General features: G+C 47.2%; 1 protein-coding gene across 9 annotated transcripts in view; it reads right to left on the reverse strand.

Moving 5' to 3' along the window:
* Nucleotides 1-8,857: 8,857 nt before the first annotated feature.
* The window catches only part of Arhgap17 (Rho GTPase activating protein 17), an 89,340-nt gene continuing 79,528 nt past the window's right edge, over nucleotides 8,858-18,669 (reverse strand). For 4 of the 9 annotated variants that reach the window (XM_036191462.1, XM_036191434.1, XM_036191477.1 and 1 more), the window contains 3 exons: nucleotides 15,672-16,154; nucleotides 14,683-14,706; nucleotides 8,858-9,699 (listed from right to left, as the gene is read on the reverse strand). In XM_036191462.1, the coding sequence (XP_036047355.1) occupies nucleotides 9,569-9,699; nucleotides 14,683-14,706; nucleotides 15,672-16,154 (638 nt within the window). In that variant the 3' untranslated portion in view covers nucleotides 8,858-9,568. Of the gene's footprint in view, nucleotides 9,700-13,044; nucleotides 13,094-14,658; nucleotides 14,707-15,671; nucleotides 16,155-18,669 lie in introns of all 9 variants that reach the window. The other 5 variants (XM_036191486.1, XM_036191447.1, XM_036191468.1 and 2 more) reach the window with 3 other exon arrangements.

Here is an 18,669-nt window from a genome sequence, read left to right on the forward strand (position 1 = left end):
AGTGCCTTGTTTTTTTTTTTGTTTTTTTTTTTTTTTTAACAATAGAAAACAAAGTGGTAATAAAGCTTGTGTTTGTTTACCATAAAGCTTCAGAGGTATTGCTGACAACCTCATCGGCATTTTCTTCTGGAAATATAATATATATATATATATATTAAAAAGAAAAAATGAGGTAACTGTGTACACTTCTTGAATTTTAGCTTAGTGGCTGGAGAGACGTCTCAGAAGTTAGGAGCTCTTTGATGCTCCTACAGAGGACCAGATTGGTTCCCAGGATCCCCCAGTAACTCTAGCTCTAGGGATCCGACACCCTTGTGTGGCCACTTCCATGTATTTGCATGTATGTGCACATACACACACACACAGACACACACATGTACACAAATAAAAATAAATCTTTCTCAAACATTCTGGCTTTGAAAAGTTGGCTTCTTAATTCCACACGAAGAGCCTTCCCAACAGACAGCTGGAAAGATCCATCTGCATGAAGCCTCTGACTGGTTGGGGGCCAGGAATGTCCAGGACCTTGTTCTGTGCTGGGCCTTCTCCTGCAGCTTCTCTCTTCTGGGCCCTGATGGAATGATTCAGAGTGGCATTTGCTGTGTACAGGACAGCTAAGAGCAACGCCACCTCTGAGGTGTCCCTGGACACAAGCTGCCCAGACCTAAGATAAAGAGATGATGGGTGGAGCTACTTACAGGCCCCACCCAACTCTCCTGAGACTCTAATTTCCAGGGATTTCAAAGGAAAACAGGAGTCACTTGGCCACCTACTCATTCAGTGAGTTTCTAGGTGATAGCCATGGCGACAGGGACCAGCTGGTCCAATGGGAGTTATTAGTTCAGTGCGCACCTTTAACACTGATCCAATTGCTTACACAATTCCTAGCCAGAGCCACAAAGCTGGATCCTGGCAAGGGCCCAAGATGACTTGGGAGGCAAAAGGGCTCAAGGGTCAAGTCCACAGAGAAGAGTAAGTCTTCCTCTCCAGGAGCCAAAGGAGGGAATGTGGGGCACAAGGACTTCCACTAGAGTCCTGTACTCATTGCAATCCTGGCTCCAGAGACCTCTACTGCCTCTGGTTGGAGTCAAAATGTTTCCTGGGGGTGGGGGGTGGGAGGACAGTTATCACAGCTGTCACATCTCTCTCCTGAATTGCTGTCACCAGCCTACTGACAGGCCACCACACCTCTCTTTTGCCCACTGTCCTGCCTCAGGCAGAGGGCAAGTTGACCAGGACTCCTTCCAGTTTCAATTCTTATCACTCTCCCCTGGTAGTCTAAGCAGAGCCACACTCACTCTCCTCTCTGTATCTACTGTAGATGGTATAAGGGGCCTCAGGAGTGTGAGTAAAGGTCTTTGACCACAACCTTATCTCAGCAGCCTCAACTATCCCTTGTCAGGGGAGTTCCCGAAGAGCTCTGCAGCTGGCTTGATTCCCGAGTGTTAGCACCTAGCTTTAATCTGCATTTTGTGACTGCTACCTTCTGTCTGAAACATATAAATCGTTTTTTTTTGTTTGTTTGTTTTGTTTTGTTTTTTTGAGGCAGGGTTTCTCTGTGTAGCTTTGCGCCTTTCCTGGATCTTGCTCTGTAGCCCAGGCTGGCCTCGAACTCAACAGAGATCCGCCTGCCTCTGCCTCCCGAGTGCTGGGATTACAGGCGTGCGCCACCACCTCCCCGGGGAAACATATAAATCTTGTCTGAGAGTTTCCTAAGGGTACAGAGCCTATGTAAACCTTGGTTCGGGGAGGACTGGCAAAGTGAGATGTCTCCTGAGAATTTGCATTTGGCATTGTCTCTTTGGGGAGCCTAGATAAGAGGTATTGGTATATGGAAATTGATTTGCTAAAGGTGTGAATTGTATAACAATAAAAAGGCCCTTTGCTAAGTGAGTAAGTCAGTCTGCCAGAGGCTAATCCCTCTGCAGCTGGAAAAAAAGCTAAAAATTATCCTTAGAGTGCCTTTGTGTTGTCTTCTTTCCATGGACCCACGTAAACCCACATCCAATACAACAATCCCTTCTTTCTTTTTTTAGCTAAATCCTACTCTAGGATTTAGACATGTACAGATATCACTTCTAGAAAGCCTTCCTTACTCAGTACCCTCCCATGCCATGTGCCAAGGGCTTCAGTGCTCAGTCAGCAGAGCACGTCTCTAGAAACATGAGGACCTGAGATCACAGTTCCAGCACCCACCTTAAAAGCCATGTGTGCCACAATTTAGCCTGTATGATAATGAGTATTCAGAGATGGGTAATGCCTGGAGGGAGCTCACCAACCTAAGACAGAACGTCTGTGTGGCCTGGGCAGGTGTCTCTATGACAGGTAAGATGACCTGCTGACGTCCTACGCAACCTAAGTCAGAAGCTCATTTTTTAGTAAAACGGGGGACCTGTAGGGTCCTGGCCCCCATTTTGGGTAACTGTTGCCTTGCTTGCTCACCTTGACCTTGATATCCTCTCTATGCTAATTCCCTGTGGGTGCCCACCTTCCTGAAAGCATAAGGGAAGCTCCTTGTCTGTGTATCCTGCACATTGGGCATTAACAGCTTAGATGCAAGATTATAAAATAGAAGGAAACTTCTGCCCTCCTCCTTCCTCCTTCAATAAACGGCATTCAGCATTCAAATAAGAAAGAAAGAAAGAAAGAAAGAAAGAAAGAAAGAAAGAGAGAGAGAGAGAGAGAGAGAGAGGGAGGGAGGGAGGAAGAAAAAAAGAAAAGAAAGAAAGAAAGAAAGAAAGAAAGAAAGAAAGAAAGAAAGAAAGAAAGAAAGAAAGAAAGAAAAAGAAATTGAAGACAGTGATGTTCTAAAACAGGAAGTGGTGATGGTGCCATGGGCCTATGAGGATGCTGGACTAAAGTCTATCAAATTGTACAAACAGGAAAATTATATACTATGTGAATTATCTGTCAATAAGATTTTATAAAAAAAAAAAAAAGCCAGGTGTGCATCTATAATCGTTACAGAAGCAGACAAGAGGACCCTCGGGGCCTGGTGACCAACCAGCCTAGTCCAGTCAGTGAGTTTCAGTTCCAGTGAGAGACCGTACCTCAAAACCTAAGATGGAAAAGCAATTGAAGAAGACACCTGATACTGGCCTCTGGATGCACATCTGCATACATGAGCAGTCATAATACACACACACATACATACACACACACACACACACACACACACACACACACACACACACACACACAAGAACATTGCATGAAGGCAGAGGGTGTCATGCTGATGTCTGGAATAGCGTCTGCTGGCTGAATGGGTGGCAACCTCAAGAACACACATGTAACACACTCCATGCCTTCTAGCTACCACCCATCATCGTTAGCCAGCCTGTCTTCTCACTCCTGCCCAGGTCCCTTGTACCATGGAACACACACTATGCCTGCATCCATGTAACCTGTATTCAGAGCTCATGGAGGGGACCTTCATTATAACTGGGCAGCTCAGCTCTTACAGTCAACTCTCAAGTCTGTGGAGGGCTCAGAATCAGCCAGATAATGCTACTTCTGCCTCCCGAGAAAAGGGCCCAACTGTCCACTTCCCGTTGTCCTTAACATGGGCCAATGTCAGCACCAGTTCTAAAGGGGTCTCCCTGATCTAGTCTCACCCCCACCTAGGTCTGTTTCTTCTACAACATAGGCTTGTGGAGATATAAAATACAAACCTTCTCTCCCCAGCTCTTCACCTTACTCTCCTTGAGAAGTTGATAAACTCCGGGTATAAGCCCTCCATGCCTAGATATACTATATATAGTGTATATAGTGTTTCTTATATTAGTTATAACTTTTTCTAAATTTTTTTAGACAAAAAAGGGGAAGTGTGGTGATATGTTGTGACCCCCAATATTGTGCAACCTAATAAAGAGGATCTCCAAGTGGTGGGAACGTGGCTGGCTTCTTTCTGCTTTTCTGATCTTTCAGCTTTTTACCCCAATATCTGGCTCTGGGTTTTTATTAATAAGACCATTTAGCAATTCGTCTACATTTTTTCTTTCTTTCTTTCTTTTTTTTCTCACCCAAGTACAGTTTGTGTACAAGGAATGAGCATAGATTCAGGTAGAAAGGATGGAAACTAGCTTGATGAAGCACTCCCTTCTCAAATACAGCCTCATGTGTCATTCGTGGTGACCTTTAAACGTACTGGTGGATGGATGGATGAAGTTCAGTGGTCCTTTTCTGCCTTGTTCCCTTCCTTTGCATGTGGGAAGAACCTGTGACTTGCCTGTAAACCACAGACTATAGCAATGGCCATGGGATGTCACCGCTATGTCTTATGTGTAATTAGAGTGTACATGACTGTCTTGGGCTGAGGAGACAGCTTAGTTCATATAGTGCTTGACCTGAGTTTGAGCCCCAGAACCTGAATAAAAGGCCAGGCATAGGAGTAGATACTTACAATCCTAGTTCTGGGGAGGCGAGACAAGCAGATCCCTGGGGCTCACAGGCCAGCCAGCCTAGCCTATGCAGAGAGCTTCAGGCCAATGAGGGACCTCGTCTTAATAAACAAGGTGGACTGCTCTTGAGGAATGTCAGTTGTTCTCTGGTCTTCATGCCCACACTCACCTGAACACACAAACACACCTGAACACTCACCTGCACACACACAAACACTCACCTGAACACTCACCTGCACACACAAACACTCACCTGAACACTCACCTGCACACACACTCACCTGGATACTCACCTGCACACACACACACTCACCTGAACACTCACCTGCACACACACAAACACACTCACCTGCACACACACACTCACCTGAACACTCACCTGCACACACACAAACACTCACCTGAACACTCACCTGCACACACACTCACCTGAATACTCACCTGCACACACACAAACACACTCACCTGAACACTCACCTGCACACACACAAACACACTCACCTGCACACACACAAACACTCACCTGCACACACACAAACACACTCACCTGCACACACACAAACACTCACCTGCACACAAACACTCACCTGCACACACACAAACACTCACCTGAACACTCACCTGCACACACACAAACACACTCACCTGAACACTCACCTGCACACACACAAACACACTCACCTGCACACACACAAACACACTCACCTGCACACACACAAACACATTAAGTAATGAAAGAAAGACTGCTGGGCTGGAGAGATGGCCAGCAGTTGAGAGCATCTGTGCTTGTAGGTCCATCCAGTTTGGGATCTCAGAACCCACATGGTGGCTCACATACGTAACTCCAGTTCCAGGGGATCCAATACCCTGTTCTGACCTCTGTGGGCATCAGGCACACATGTGGCAACACAAGCAGGCAAACACCCGTACTTGTAAAATAAATAAATCTGAATTAAAGTCTTGTTAGCTGACTCACTATGGAGACTCCGTGGCTTGCTTAAAGCAGCCACTGGGCCCCACACAAAACAAGTCGAGGGACTGTAGCAGCTTCCAGGACTGCCACTTCCACAAACACAAAGCAATGGAAGTTTGACAGCCCACCTGGGGTGGAGTAATCTCCCTTCCCCAGTACCGCCTCCAGATGAGCTCACAGCCCTACCTGACACTTCACTGAAGCCTTGTGAGACCCTGAGCAGAGATCCCAGCTGAGCTTTGCCTAGCCGGACCCCAGGAGCTGTCATGTATGTGGTCATCTGTCACAGAACCACCACTGACTGGTGTGAGGTGTGAAGGGTTGGACCCAGGAGCTGTGATGTATGTGGTCATCTGTCAGAGACATCACTGACTGGTGTGAGGTGTGAAGGGTCAGACCCAGGAGCTGTGATGTATGTGGTCATCTGGCAGAGAACCATCACTGACTGGTGTGAGGTGTGAAGGGGATGGGTGGGGCGATGGGGGTGGAAGGAAGCTCAGGTGACTGATGGCTGTGTCGGGTGGACAGGCCATGGCCTGCCATGAGAAGCTGTCAGCTTCTTCAGTCTAGCGAGTAGGAGGCATTTGGTTGGCTGTAACTGGAACCAACCCAGCAAACTTTATGCAAAACACTAACAAAATAAATAAAGCAACTTACTGTGAGGACATAGCACAAAACAACCCCAAGGACATGTGGAGACTCTTGAAAACCCTCTCCAGCTTTTCTACCTGCCTCCCAGTACAGTTATAGATTTCTTCCTTCACAGGCTGGTTTTCTCTGGCATGCATGTAACTACTGATTGTTACCTAGAGATCCTAAGCACTGGGCCAGGAGAGATGGCCCTGCCTTCTGGATAAGGGGCTAGTGAATATTCACAGCTGTGCAAATTCACACTGGCCAGAGAGGTACACTTACTGGAGTGTGAACAGTTGGTACTGTGTGGCTGACCAGGGCCAGTGGCTTCGCCCTGCTGGCCCATTTCTCCTTCCTAGCTCCACCAACGTTACACAATAAAAGCGGAAGTCATTGGTCCAGATGCTAGTTAAGACTGTGAGCCTGAGAGCCCACGCGGACTCTGGTGTCATGGGATAAAGCAGCAGAATCTGGGACAGGGTGGAGGCACTACGGCATGGAGGGAAGACCATAGACACGCAACCAGAGGAAGCTTCTTCTCAACACCTTCAAATGAGCTCACACTGCAGGGTGGAGCCCCAAAAAGAGGGATCCATTCCCACCAGGGTACCAGTTCTAGGGAGCAGGTCACTTCTGACATTTGGTGGCCTTCACTGAGTGGGATCAAGAGCAGGCTCCTTTCAGAAGGCCGTTTGGGCACTGGAGAGAGGGAAGAGGAAAAGGACCATGACCCTGGTGTTATGTGTGGCCATAGAACATTCTGAGCACACCGAGCTCCTGAGAAACTGTGGAAAAGGGAGGGAAACCATCGGAAAGGCAGATTCCAGAAGTGTATTTCAGGAGACCATCATTTTTCTGAACTGCCAGAGCTGCCACCGCGTAGTATTAGGACAAGGCTTCTTCTGGACAGACAGGGGTAAGCACTCTGCTATGTGTAGCGCCATGAAAGGGCACATGAAAGCCTCTGCAGCTGCAGGAGGCATTGCAAGTTCTTATAGAGAAGGAAAGAGAGCCAGGTGCCGTGCTTGGTTCTGCATCTGGAGGGCCTTGGGTGTGACTCTGAAGCCTGAGGAGTCCTGAGCCACTAGGTGCCTGGCCCTCGGTGAGGATGGACGGTAGCTTCGGGTTTCTTTTCTTCTTTCTTTCTTTCTTTCTTTCTTTCTTTCTTTCTTTCTTTCTTTCTTTCTTTCTTTCTTTCTTTTTCTTCCCTCCCTCCCTCCCTTCCCTTCCTTCCTTCCTCTCTCTCTCTCTCTCTTTCTTTCCTTCCTTCCTTTCTTTTCTTTTTTTGTGACATATATGGAGTCAAAATTTCATGTTTTTCTGAAGACTGGGCAGCCAAGACTTAAGCAAATGATGGGCGTGTGGTATGTTGTAGAACCATGGACACCAGGCATGAGGCACAGGCAGGAAGAATGAGTATGACCTATCCTTATCCTCAGCCCCGGCCTCTCCCCAGAGTGACAGCTCTGGCATCAGAGTGGGGTTATGAGGGCACTGCCCATGCAGAGCTCTCCATGGAAGAGGGTGCAATGCCAAGTTCAACCTGCAAAGAAACCCTCCACAGGCTTGGCTGGTTCTGTAGTAAAGTCAATAAAAAGGGAAGAAGAGGGAGCCTTCAGTAGACAGAAACTTTAAGACTTATTTTTTACAAGATTTATTTTATCTTATGTGTGTTTTGTTTGTATTTATGTATGCACACCACATGGGTGCCTGGTATTTGTGGAGGTCAGAAGAGGGCATTGGATCCCCTGGATCTGAAGTTACAGATGGTTGTGAATGCTCATGTGTGTGCCGGGAATCGAACCTGCATCCTCTGTAAGAGGAACAACTGTTCTTAACTGCTGAGCCATCTCTCCAGCCCCCAGACATAAATTTAAAAGGTGGAGAAAAATGTTTCATATTTTCAGTGTCATTAACAAATGAAGTGCTTTAAAGTACTTTGGAAGTGAAGGGAACTTTGAGGGAAGAGAAATATGATTGTTCTTGTTTAGTTGTGTGTGTGTGTGTGTGTGTGTGTGTGTGTGTGTGTGTGTGTGTAGATAATGACACTACATACACATATTATTTATTTTGTGGGATGGTTACAGCTCAGACTGGTCTGAACTCACGATGCTCAACTAATCTAGTTCCAGGCATCTAACAGTCAGTGTTTGCCCCTCTGTGTTACCAAGAAAGCCCCCTGTGTGGGCCACGGGGAGGGGCCACTGGCAGCCTCACAGGTCCAATCCCCCATTCTGCTCTTCCCAGTTTACTCTTAGACAGGGCAGGAGAGCATTCAGGTTACTGGAAAAGAAAATTCCCATTTAAGTCACAGTTCCCAATGCACACACATAGCCCTGAAAGTCACTGGGAGTCAGCTTCTCTGAGTCCAAGTCTGTCTGGACTCAGAAAGAGACGTCGAGACTGTGGGACCCCAATGCAGTCTTAACCTTGGGCGGTTGCTAAGGGACAACCAGGCAGCTGGGTCTTGGCAGTCTTCCCCACCAATGCGGCTCTTGTCTCTATTCTTTCACCTTTTTGAGACAGGGTCTCATGCAGTGCATGTTGGTCTACAACTCATTTCTGTAGTTGAGGATGGATGACCTTGAACACCTGATCCTTCTGTCTGTATCTCCCAAATGCTGGGATAACAGGCATGTACCACCATACCTGGATCCTCACCCCCAGTCTTGCTATGTAACCCAGGCTGGCCTCAAACTTTTAGCTCTCTCTTCCCTAGTGCTGAAACTATCATGCTAGTGTCTTTCTATTCTTTCAAATCCATACACACACACACACACACACACACACACACACACACACACACACACACACACACACGTTTGCCTCCAAGAACTAGCAGGTTTTCATATAAACCACAGAATATATTTAATTCAAATTAAACACAAAACTAGAATAACATTCAACTTTTATCAAGTAGCAATTATGTTGTTTTGTTTTGTTTTTTTAAAAAAAGAACAGTATATTTCTCTCCATATTCTGGCAATCCACAAGGCATGACTCACATCCAGTTTGATGAGGCGACAGAGCCAGCAGTCGCCACCAATGCTCGAGGTTCTAGGGGTTGGTGGAGACAGAGACTGTATTTAATACAAAATGATTCTGCAGCAAGTCTGAAGGAACAGAAGCTCCCTCTGGCACGTGATGGCCAGAGTCCAGGTAGCAGGAAGTAGGTAACTTGCATAATTGATGTGTTTTATTAAATAGATAGGTAAGTCTCTTCTTAGTCACTCCAAGTCGCTGTCTGTGTTAACAGCAGGGCAAAGGCTTCCCATGTATCTCTCAGCAGTGATACTCTTTCTGATGCAGGTATTTCTTTGTTCTATCATTTTTGGCATGATTTTCGTCCATATATAAAGCAAGCCAACTTCTTCCCGACACAGGTCATTCAGCTTTGAGTACTGGCCCTTTACCTTCTCCCTGGGCCGTGGGAGTCTAGTCCTGCGTAGAACTTCCTTCTCCCACTGAAAGCTTTTCACTGTTTGGTCTGTAGGGACAGAGGCTTGCCTGACCCAGTTCCACTCACCGGGATGGAGGGCCAAAGGCTGGCAAGTGGCTTTTTTCACAATGCGGTACTTTCTGTGTCGTTGTCTATGTCCAGCAGAATGTGGCCAGGCACTTCTTTGCTTGCCAAGTCTGAATGTATTTCAGGAAAGATGTTGCGAAGTGGTTCTGAAACCCTAGAATTGGTGTCTGGACAAAAACATGAAGAAACATGGTATCAGTGAGGGTCAGGTCCAAGATGCCACCAAAGGCACGGAGAAAAGAGCCTGGAGGGTTTGAGCCAACCCATGAATAAACACAGTCCCTTTCAAGAGACTTTGGCAGCCACGAGAAGTCAAGCCCTTGAGACCCTAGACACAGTTACCTACTCTAGCTGACTGGTACTCCTGACAGCCCGGGCAGCCCACAGTGATGCGACCCTTGAAATACACTTGCTTTGAGTGAAGGAAAATCCATTTCCACTTAGACCTCTAATCACCAACTATGGGCTCCTTACAACATCTAAGTAGCAGGGGAAGAGCGCCCTGGGGAGAACTCACTTCTGAGGCTACAGGGGTTTCCTCATGGAGATAAAACTGCGACCTCAGCCTCTACCTAGTCAAAGCTTGGACTGAGTCATTCTGAGATGCAGGACTATCCTGTACACTTAGGATGTTGAGAAGAATCCCTGGCTTTTGCCCACCAGATGCTGGTGGCATACAGACTATTCAGAGTGGCAACCTGAAATGTCTCCAGACACCGTTAAGTGTCCCCCATGGGGCACACTCACCCCTTATGGACAACTTAAGTGGACCACCAAATCTTTAAATACTATTTCTTCTAATACTAACACACTGAAATCTTTTTTCCTGTCTTCTTAGGTTGACTGAAAATTCCTTCAGTAAGATGGCAAACATATGGTCCATAAGCTACTGCCTCTCCCATTCCATGCTCAAAGACCCCTTCATTCACCACAGCTCTCTTCCAGATTACCACATGCCAGGGCCTGCTCTGCCTGCTGAGGATATAATAGTGAATGAGACAGAAAGCCTTGAAGAAACCCATAGGTAAGCCAGGAGCCTGGTTTCTGCCCCTTCCCTGAAAGCCCCTCCTAGCCTCTGTCCCTATAGTTTTGAGCTACGGTCTACTTTTTTCTGGGGGTATATTCCTTTTCTCTCAGTGACTCCTAGATCAAAAGACTTGTTCCTACACCATAACTGGGGGAAAGTCCTAGATTAATAGAGTTGCCAAGGAGTTAAAGGGTCCAGGTTCCGGACATTTCGGACAGTTCAGGTTTTATAGTAACTAGAAAACCCACTGAACGGGTCTGAATCTCATGGTTCAGAGATCCAATCAAGAGCAGTCTGTGTACACAGAATTAAGATGTCTCAGACCTGTGGCTCACCTACGGCAAGGGCACATCTCTCTTGTTGAGTGCTTTACAGCCATGACTGGCACAGAGCAGACACTATAAACCTTGTAGCTGGGTAGCTGATGGGCAGATAAACAGTGGGCTGGTGCAAACATCCTTCCAGCCCACCCTCAGCCTCAGCCATGACTCTAAGGCAGCAGCAAACAAGAAAATCACAGCAAATTCAGTCTCTTCCCCCACTCTCCTACCACAGCTGGCAGTGCCAGTCCGGAGAGCTCACAAAGCCTAAGGAACAGACGCGAGCTGGGGAACATGCAGACTGCAAAGATGTGCTAACCAGAGTCTCAGCGTCTCTACTTGTGTGCCAGCCATCAAGCCTTGAGAGGACAATCTGGCTCTCTTTTCTCATCCATCAGACAGAGGGAGGTGTACAGGGGCACCTCTCTATCAAGGTGTCAAGCCAGCATGAGTCAGGATGTCTGGGCTCTGTGGACATTACGTTTCTCTACCTCCCCAAGGACTCTGTTACTCTTCCATGAAGGTCCTGAAGGAGAAGACATTATCTGAGGAGACAATGGCCAAAGTCTTGAACACCCAGTTCGTTGCAGCAAAGAAAAGGGTCACTTTAGAAGACACCCACAGTCTTTCCCTCTCTTTTAATGCTTCTACACATGTCTAGGTGTGAATTATATGCTATCTGTATTCCAAAGAAAGGCAGGTCTATAAGTTCACTGCTTGGCATTAAGTTCATATTATAGATAGTTTAAAAAATAACAAGAAATCCAGAAGAGAGCACCAGGTAACAGGCCTTGGTCCCAACGTCTAGTGAAGATAGAATGATGGACTTGGGGCCCCAACAAATGGAACCCATTCTTTGTTGAATGAGTCCAAGGGGTAGGACTGGCACTCTACAGTTTAGGGTACGGATCTAGAAGAATTTTCACTCCAATAAATTTGATTATGTGCTTTAGGCTGTAACTCTTTTCTTCAAAAGTGCTATTTTGATAATGACTTGTACAAATATTAGATCCAAACACCCTGGAAAGCAACACAATGCAAAGTGAAGCCTCAAACACCGCTGCCACTGGCCAGGCTCTGTCCTCAGCTCTGACAGCCTGGATCCTATCCCTTAGCAAGCTCTGGTCTGCGGACAACAGTCAGCCTCTTACTACTCCAGCCCAGTGGTTCTCAGTCTTCCTAGTGTTGTGACCCTTTAATACCGTTCCCATGTTTTATGACCCCCAACCATACAATTATTCCGTTGATACTTCGTAACTATAATTTTGCTATTGTTACGAGTCATTGTGTAAATCTCTGTGTTCTCCAATGGTTGTTTGAGGGTCATGACTCACAGGTTGAGAAACACTGGTTCTAGTCAAAGGGGAGATTATACTCAATCTCCTGAATACCTGACTTCCCATGAATATGCCATCTATATCCTAAACTGCAACTGGAAGTAGAAGCCCCGCAAATGTTCAGTACAAGTAATAACAGCCCATGTGGTGGATGACATAGTGCTCTGCTACTGTGTGGGCAATGGCATGAGATGTGAAGGAGAATCATAATGCTGGGTAACACCCGGCAGGGCAAATGAGATCACGGACCACGCCGTCTTCAGAAAACAAACGAGACATCCTTTAAAGGCAGGCCGTAGGCAGATTTCCACAACTATAATAAAGACCTCAACACCAGGTGGCACCCCTGACCTCTGGCTCTCTGGGTCCTAGAAGGCCTAGTCTGGCATGTGACATGACAATAAATAACTATCATCCGCCCACCCACTGTCTATCATGGCTGTTTGAGCCTTTCTTATTCCATCTAATTACCACTTGTGCCCAATGCTGGCACTTAACATAACCAGGTTGCGCCTTCCCAAGAACGTCTCCCACTCTACAGCACATGCTCTGTCTACTACATCTCAAGCCTGCTGGACAGAGGAAGGAATGCAATGAAGGAGTGATGAGGCCAGCCCAGTGACCACCTGTTACAAGTCTGTGAACACATTTAGTACTTAGAACAACGGACAGCAAGCATGGATAAGGCCAGCCCTCCTTAGTGCATGCACTATTAGTAGGGATGCAGGCAGGCAGGGTTAGGGTGACTGGTTAGTGACAGCCATTAGTGCACAAATATGATCATAAAATAGCAAAAATGCTTTGGCCAATCAGTTGCCTTTTCCTTACCATTAAACATTCCAATTTCAGTTCTTACTGAATATGGCAGGTCATACATCTAAATTATTTAATAAAATGTTTAAATTAGAATACTCTTTGCTAAAATCCTCCTGCTTTGCAGAGTTACAATGAAAGTTTGACATTTGGAATGACTCAGAATCCTTCCCTTCTCCAGAGCTCTGATACTGAACCTTGGGGAGAGGAGTGGACTATCAAGTCAACTTGGCAGTGTGCTCTGCCCACAAGCATTCACCTTAATTCCTTAAACCTTACTTCAGCTCCTTACAATTAAATAATCCAAGTGGGTGAGATGTTTTCAGGAATCTTTTCAAACTTCTCCAAGCTAAAGCATATCATAAGAAAAGACTGTGCTGCTCTTTCTTTTTTCTTGAAAATCATTGGCTATATCCAGGAAGAGTCACTAAAAACATGGTCGATGCTAAGGGATTCCTAGATTCCAAATGCTGGCCTTGTGTACATTTCTAAGGGTAGGCCAGGGGATGTTAAGATACTTTAGGTTAATGCTACAATAATACAAAGGAAGTTACAGGGACCTTGTATTTCTTGTGCTAAGAAAATTTATAGCAAAGATTAAAAAAGACAGGTAATACTTTAGATCATTTTTAAATGTAAAATTTCACCTATCTATCTGGCTGATAAATCAATTAAAGCAATCTTGGCATATACCACCACAGGTGACTATGTATTATGAATAGGCTTAATCCTGGTTTGCAATCTTTTTTCTAGTCTAGATAAAAGGACAGGACTGAGTAGAATTTGGTGTCGTAAGTATTAAAGTGTTAAAAGGCTCAGCCTTAACTAAAGTCTAGTCACTCAACTACTGGATTAATCACCAGATCCTGAGGAAAGCAGATGGATGCCTATATCCTGCTCCATCATTTCAACTTGAACTAAGCCGTGAACACATACAGTATGTATCCTACAAGGCTAAGGGCTCCGATTAAAGCAACCCTACCATACAGGAGCCTTCTGCTGGCCCAGTACGTGCCCAAAGGTATGTATGTTCAGAGGAGCCTCATTGTTTTAAATGCCCAAATAGCTTAGGAAAGCAAATGTAAGCACGCTGGAACGCAAAGGGGCTTAAAGGGAGTTCAGGGGAGGATTATTTGGGGGAAGTTTGGAGGGGGCTGAGAATTTTAGACATCAATTAAGAAGCTCCATGCAGTTACCTTGCATTTAAGATACAAAATTCAAAATTAAAGCACAGAACACAGGGATGCACAATTTCCTGTGCTGATGGCACCCTAGTCCTCTTGCTGATGTTGATAAGCCAGTGGCAGGGGAAACGGTACCAAGAAGAACACAACACTGGGAGAGGCTCACCCAAACAAAAAATGAAGCAAGAACAGCATCTTACTGAGGGCTTCAAACTGCGACCTCAGCCTAGTGAGAGCCACCTCTTAGATTTGGGGAAAACCAAAGCTCAAAGTGCTGTTTATGGGACAAAAGGCATAACTATCTGCTACAGAATGGACGGCTGACTGATGGCCATGGCATGGACTCAAATGGCCACCCTGAGCACAAAGTCAAAAGCACACACACAGAACATGGCTAAGCGGGAGCGTTTGCAGCTGCAGTTGAAGCTGCTGAGGGGTTACAGACCTTAGTTCTGGAAACCTTCCCCACCTGTGAGGGCACTAGGAAGGGCATCTAGTGGGAAACAAACAGCAAACAAACCAATGTGGCTTTGTGCTAATCAGATAAACATCCTGCTGTCATAGGAACAGTTATTAACTACTAGTAACATGTGTGTTAAACAATGCATTATGTTCTGGAGTCAGTTAACTCATTATTTTGGGTACAGTGTTGGGTCATCATCTGTCGAGAAGTCCACTTGTGAAGGCTGGAGAGCCAGAGGTACAGTTCAGTGGCTTCTACTAGCATGCTTCCATATAGGACAACCCACAGCTAGGCTGCTGTAATCAAAAGCAAGCTGCTGTTAAGAGTGATGCACAGCCCAAATGACCATGACAACACTAAAGAACCCACTCCTTTCCAAACTAAATAGCAAAGTCTAGTCCCTGCTGTAGAAATATTCGATATAGTTAGATAAAATGATCATGTTTTATAGCAGATCTACAAAAACATCCCACAAGGTAGCACTACAATCTATATCAGCAACCCAATGCCTAGGGCAGATTCAAGGGGATGACAGGAAAATCTCTGCTTATCCCTGCCAAGCCATCTGAGGCTAGCACAGTGATGTGATCTGCTTGGGAGATCTGCTTTTCCGGAGAATTTGATTTAGCATATATGGTGCTTTCTATTATACCCACTTCTGAAATTCTGCACTTAGTATGTGCCTTTTTTATTTTTAGAATAGTTAAGTCCAGGATGGCCCAGGATTTGCTTTGTAGATGAAGCTCCCAATCCTTTTGTCTCTAAGTATGGGCTACCAAGAAGGAATTTACTATGAATTTCATGCCAATGTCCTATGATACCTTCTACCTGGACTTAAATGCATTAGACTTTCCAGTATGTGAATGAAGATAATCTTACACCCAGAAGAAAACTGCAAGCCATGGGTATTCATCTCTGCTGTCCTGGCATAAAAGCAGTGCAGATGACTGCCCTCCAGAGAAGCCTGAGGGAACACTGGACCCGGTGTTACTCACCAGTGACGATTCTGGAGGCTGTAGGTGTTGTGGGTGCCGCAGGCGCGAGACTGCCATCCCCCGTGTGGGTGCCAGGCGGATGCGGGGGAGGTGGCACGCTTGGCCGGTTGCGAGGCTTGGGCACCGGTCGCGGCCTTGGGAGGGTTCCATGCAGCTGTGTAGTCTCACTGTGCAAGGGATTCTGCTTGGCCAAGGGTGGGGTGCTGGGTGGTGTGGGGGTCTGCGGTGGCGTGGGGCCGGGCTCTGGTCCCTGCTCACCCAGCCGGGGCTGTGTGGGGGGCTGTGGTGGTGGGTGGCTGGGCGCCTGGATGGGAGGCAGGCTGCTGGAGCAGCGGCGCGTGCCTGGGGCCGGCTGCTGGGGTGGCGAAGGGCTGCGTGTGCTCGGCTTTGGGGATGTGCCTGTGCCAGGAGAGCTCTGACCCCCAGGGTGGCCAGGAGGTGGGTTTCCTGGTTTGGGGGGTGCCGGGGCAGGTTTCTTCACAGCTGCACAGAAGAGTGAGAACAGGGTCAGTAAGGAGGGGGTGCGGCTCAGCAGGACCTCATGCCCTGTGAGCCCTAAGCCCCACAAGTGAAAACCGAGCCCTTCCCAGCCCCGAACTGGAGCCAGGAAGTCTCTTGTGGGGGAGCTGGAATGGAAGATGGCCACTATAAACAAATAGAAAACCTGAACCCAGCGTGCAGTTAGTGACTACCGTCACTGGCCTCAGTTGTGACAAATGCAGTGTGACATCAGACAGTAACAACAGGGGGAACAGGGCCAAGTGTAAGTGGGGAGAGAACTTCTCTGTAGACTTAACTAGTCCAACACAAGGAATTTATGTAAAAAGCTACGGTATGATGCATATATGCCGTCAGTGACCTGTCATTTTACAAGTTCAAGAGGAATAAACTGAAAAGTAGCTTCTAGCCTATACACCCATACAAGATAGCAAACTGCGGGAGTCCCCTTGTGACTTCAGTGTAGGAACCAACCCAGGGGGAAGAACAGAGAGGCAGCCAAGCCCACTCAGAACTCTGCCCAAGGATCTTCTACAGGGGCCCCGGGGGGTGTGGGGAGGATGGCCACAGAGGACTGAACCCAGTGCCTCCATGCTAAGCAATCTTCTACCACTGGGCTACTGCCTCAGGCCGACTTTGGTTTTTACTCATGGAAATTCTGCCAATTCCAGACACACTCTAGTTAGACTTAATTATAAAGAAAGCAGCAGCTCTTTCCCTAACATGAGCCGAATCGAATCCCTACTCTGAGGCCAGCTGAGTTCTGACGAGAATGTGGCGGTGAGAGAGGGGAGGGGCAGAGTGGAGAACCTGAACCATCTCTACTCCTCCCGAGGTCACACTGCTAACACCAAGACAGGGAGGAGGAAGCAGAGGGCAGACGGAGCAGGTGCCACTCCTGTGTACGTACACACACACACACACACACACACACACACACACACCTCCTGACATCTCACTAGCTCACTGTGGGACTGGCCCACTCCTGTGCACACACACACACCTCCTGACATCTCACTAGCTCACTGTGGGACTGGCCCACTCCTGTGCACACCAGGCTTTTCATGCATATCTCATGTGCATCCCAGCAGCTCACTGTGGGACTGGCCCAGAGTGGAAAAAGGAAGCCCAGAGCAGGCAGGTTATTTTCTTACGTACCTAGTAAGTGATGGAACAGATTCAAACCTATGTCATGCAGCCTCCCTGGATCCTTTCCTCTTCTTTCCCACACTGCTTCTCTTCCTACTCACAGGGCCCAGAGTCCAAGTGGGGTCTGCTCTGCTAAACTGGCCTAGAACTCTGAGCCTAGCCACTCAGGAGACCTTCCCCCACAGAAACAACCCATCATCTTACAAAGGAAAAGCTCTCTGGAGTATCAGCCATACTCTGGTTGATGTAAGCAATGAGAAGAAGAAAAAGTCTGGTTTTCAGCTCTACGCAGCACTAACTGTAAACTCATACTGAAGAAAATGTCATGCCTGATATTTACAATGTGGGAGACTCAGGAGAGGAAGCTTGAGAACAGCGCACAGGGCAGTAGGGCCCACAGCAGGGCTGGGGAAAAAAGGGTCTTGTCTGGGAGCATGTGGAGGTGCTGGGTGCTGAGGTACCAACTCTCTGAAAGCAGAGCTACAGCTGAGCCCAGGCAGGGAGGCCTATGGTCAGGACAGATGGTAAGGGCAGCAGTCAGGATGAAGTGGGGCCTGTAACCACACCAGGACTGAGCTGGCCTTCCTGCCCCAAAGACGCATTGATGTACATTAACGTTTGTGGAGTGCTTTAGAAAAAGTATAGATAGCTACACAATGTTACAGGGAGGGGAGAGTGGTACAGATCTGTAATCTCAGCACTCAGGAGGCTGAGGCTGGAGCACTTTGAGTGTGTGAGGCTAGCCTGGGCTACACAGCAAGACTCTGTCTCAAAAAACCAACAATGAATTTAATACTTGTAACACTCCTCTACTTTTGATCCTCCTGTATCTGGCCCCTCTCTGTATTTTCATTTCTCCTATATGTATGCAAGATCCATTACGAAAGGTCGAGCTAGCATCCTGTAGCCAGTGTGTACTTTAGGCTAAAGCCAGAACACACTGGAGTCCAGGGCCTTTTCCCTTTTCTACAATGGCCTGGCATTAAAGGTGGCATCAAAGACAGGCCAGACCTCCCGCATTCCTCTCCCGCGGCCACTGCCAGCTTCCACGGGTCACTGCAATGGTCTAGTCAGCTTTTCTGACAACACTGCCTGTGAACTGCCTGTCATCTGCCCATCTCACCCCAAGCAGCTCTACCACTCAGGCTGCCCTGCTTCAGAGTTCAACTGGCTTTGTGGTGGAAAACATTCCAACCCTCCCCAAGCTGGTCACCTTCTCACTAGAGTCTAGATACCTCTCCCAAGCAGTCGGTCCTGTGCCTCTTGTGTTCTCCAGTACAGGACGGTGCCAGGGGCATGTGCTTACCCTTGCGTGTGAGAATCAAATGGCAAGAGGATGGCCAGAAGAAAG

The sequence above is a fragment of the Onychomys torridus genome, chromosome 1, assembly GCF_903995425.1.
Source record: "Onychomys torridus chromosome 1, mOncTor1.1, whole genome shotgun sequence".
In the NCBI taxonomy this organism is placed as follows: Eukaryota; Metazoa; Chordata; class Mammalia; order Rodentia; family Cricetidae; genus Onychomys; species Onychomys torridus.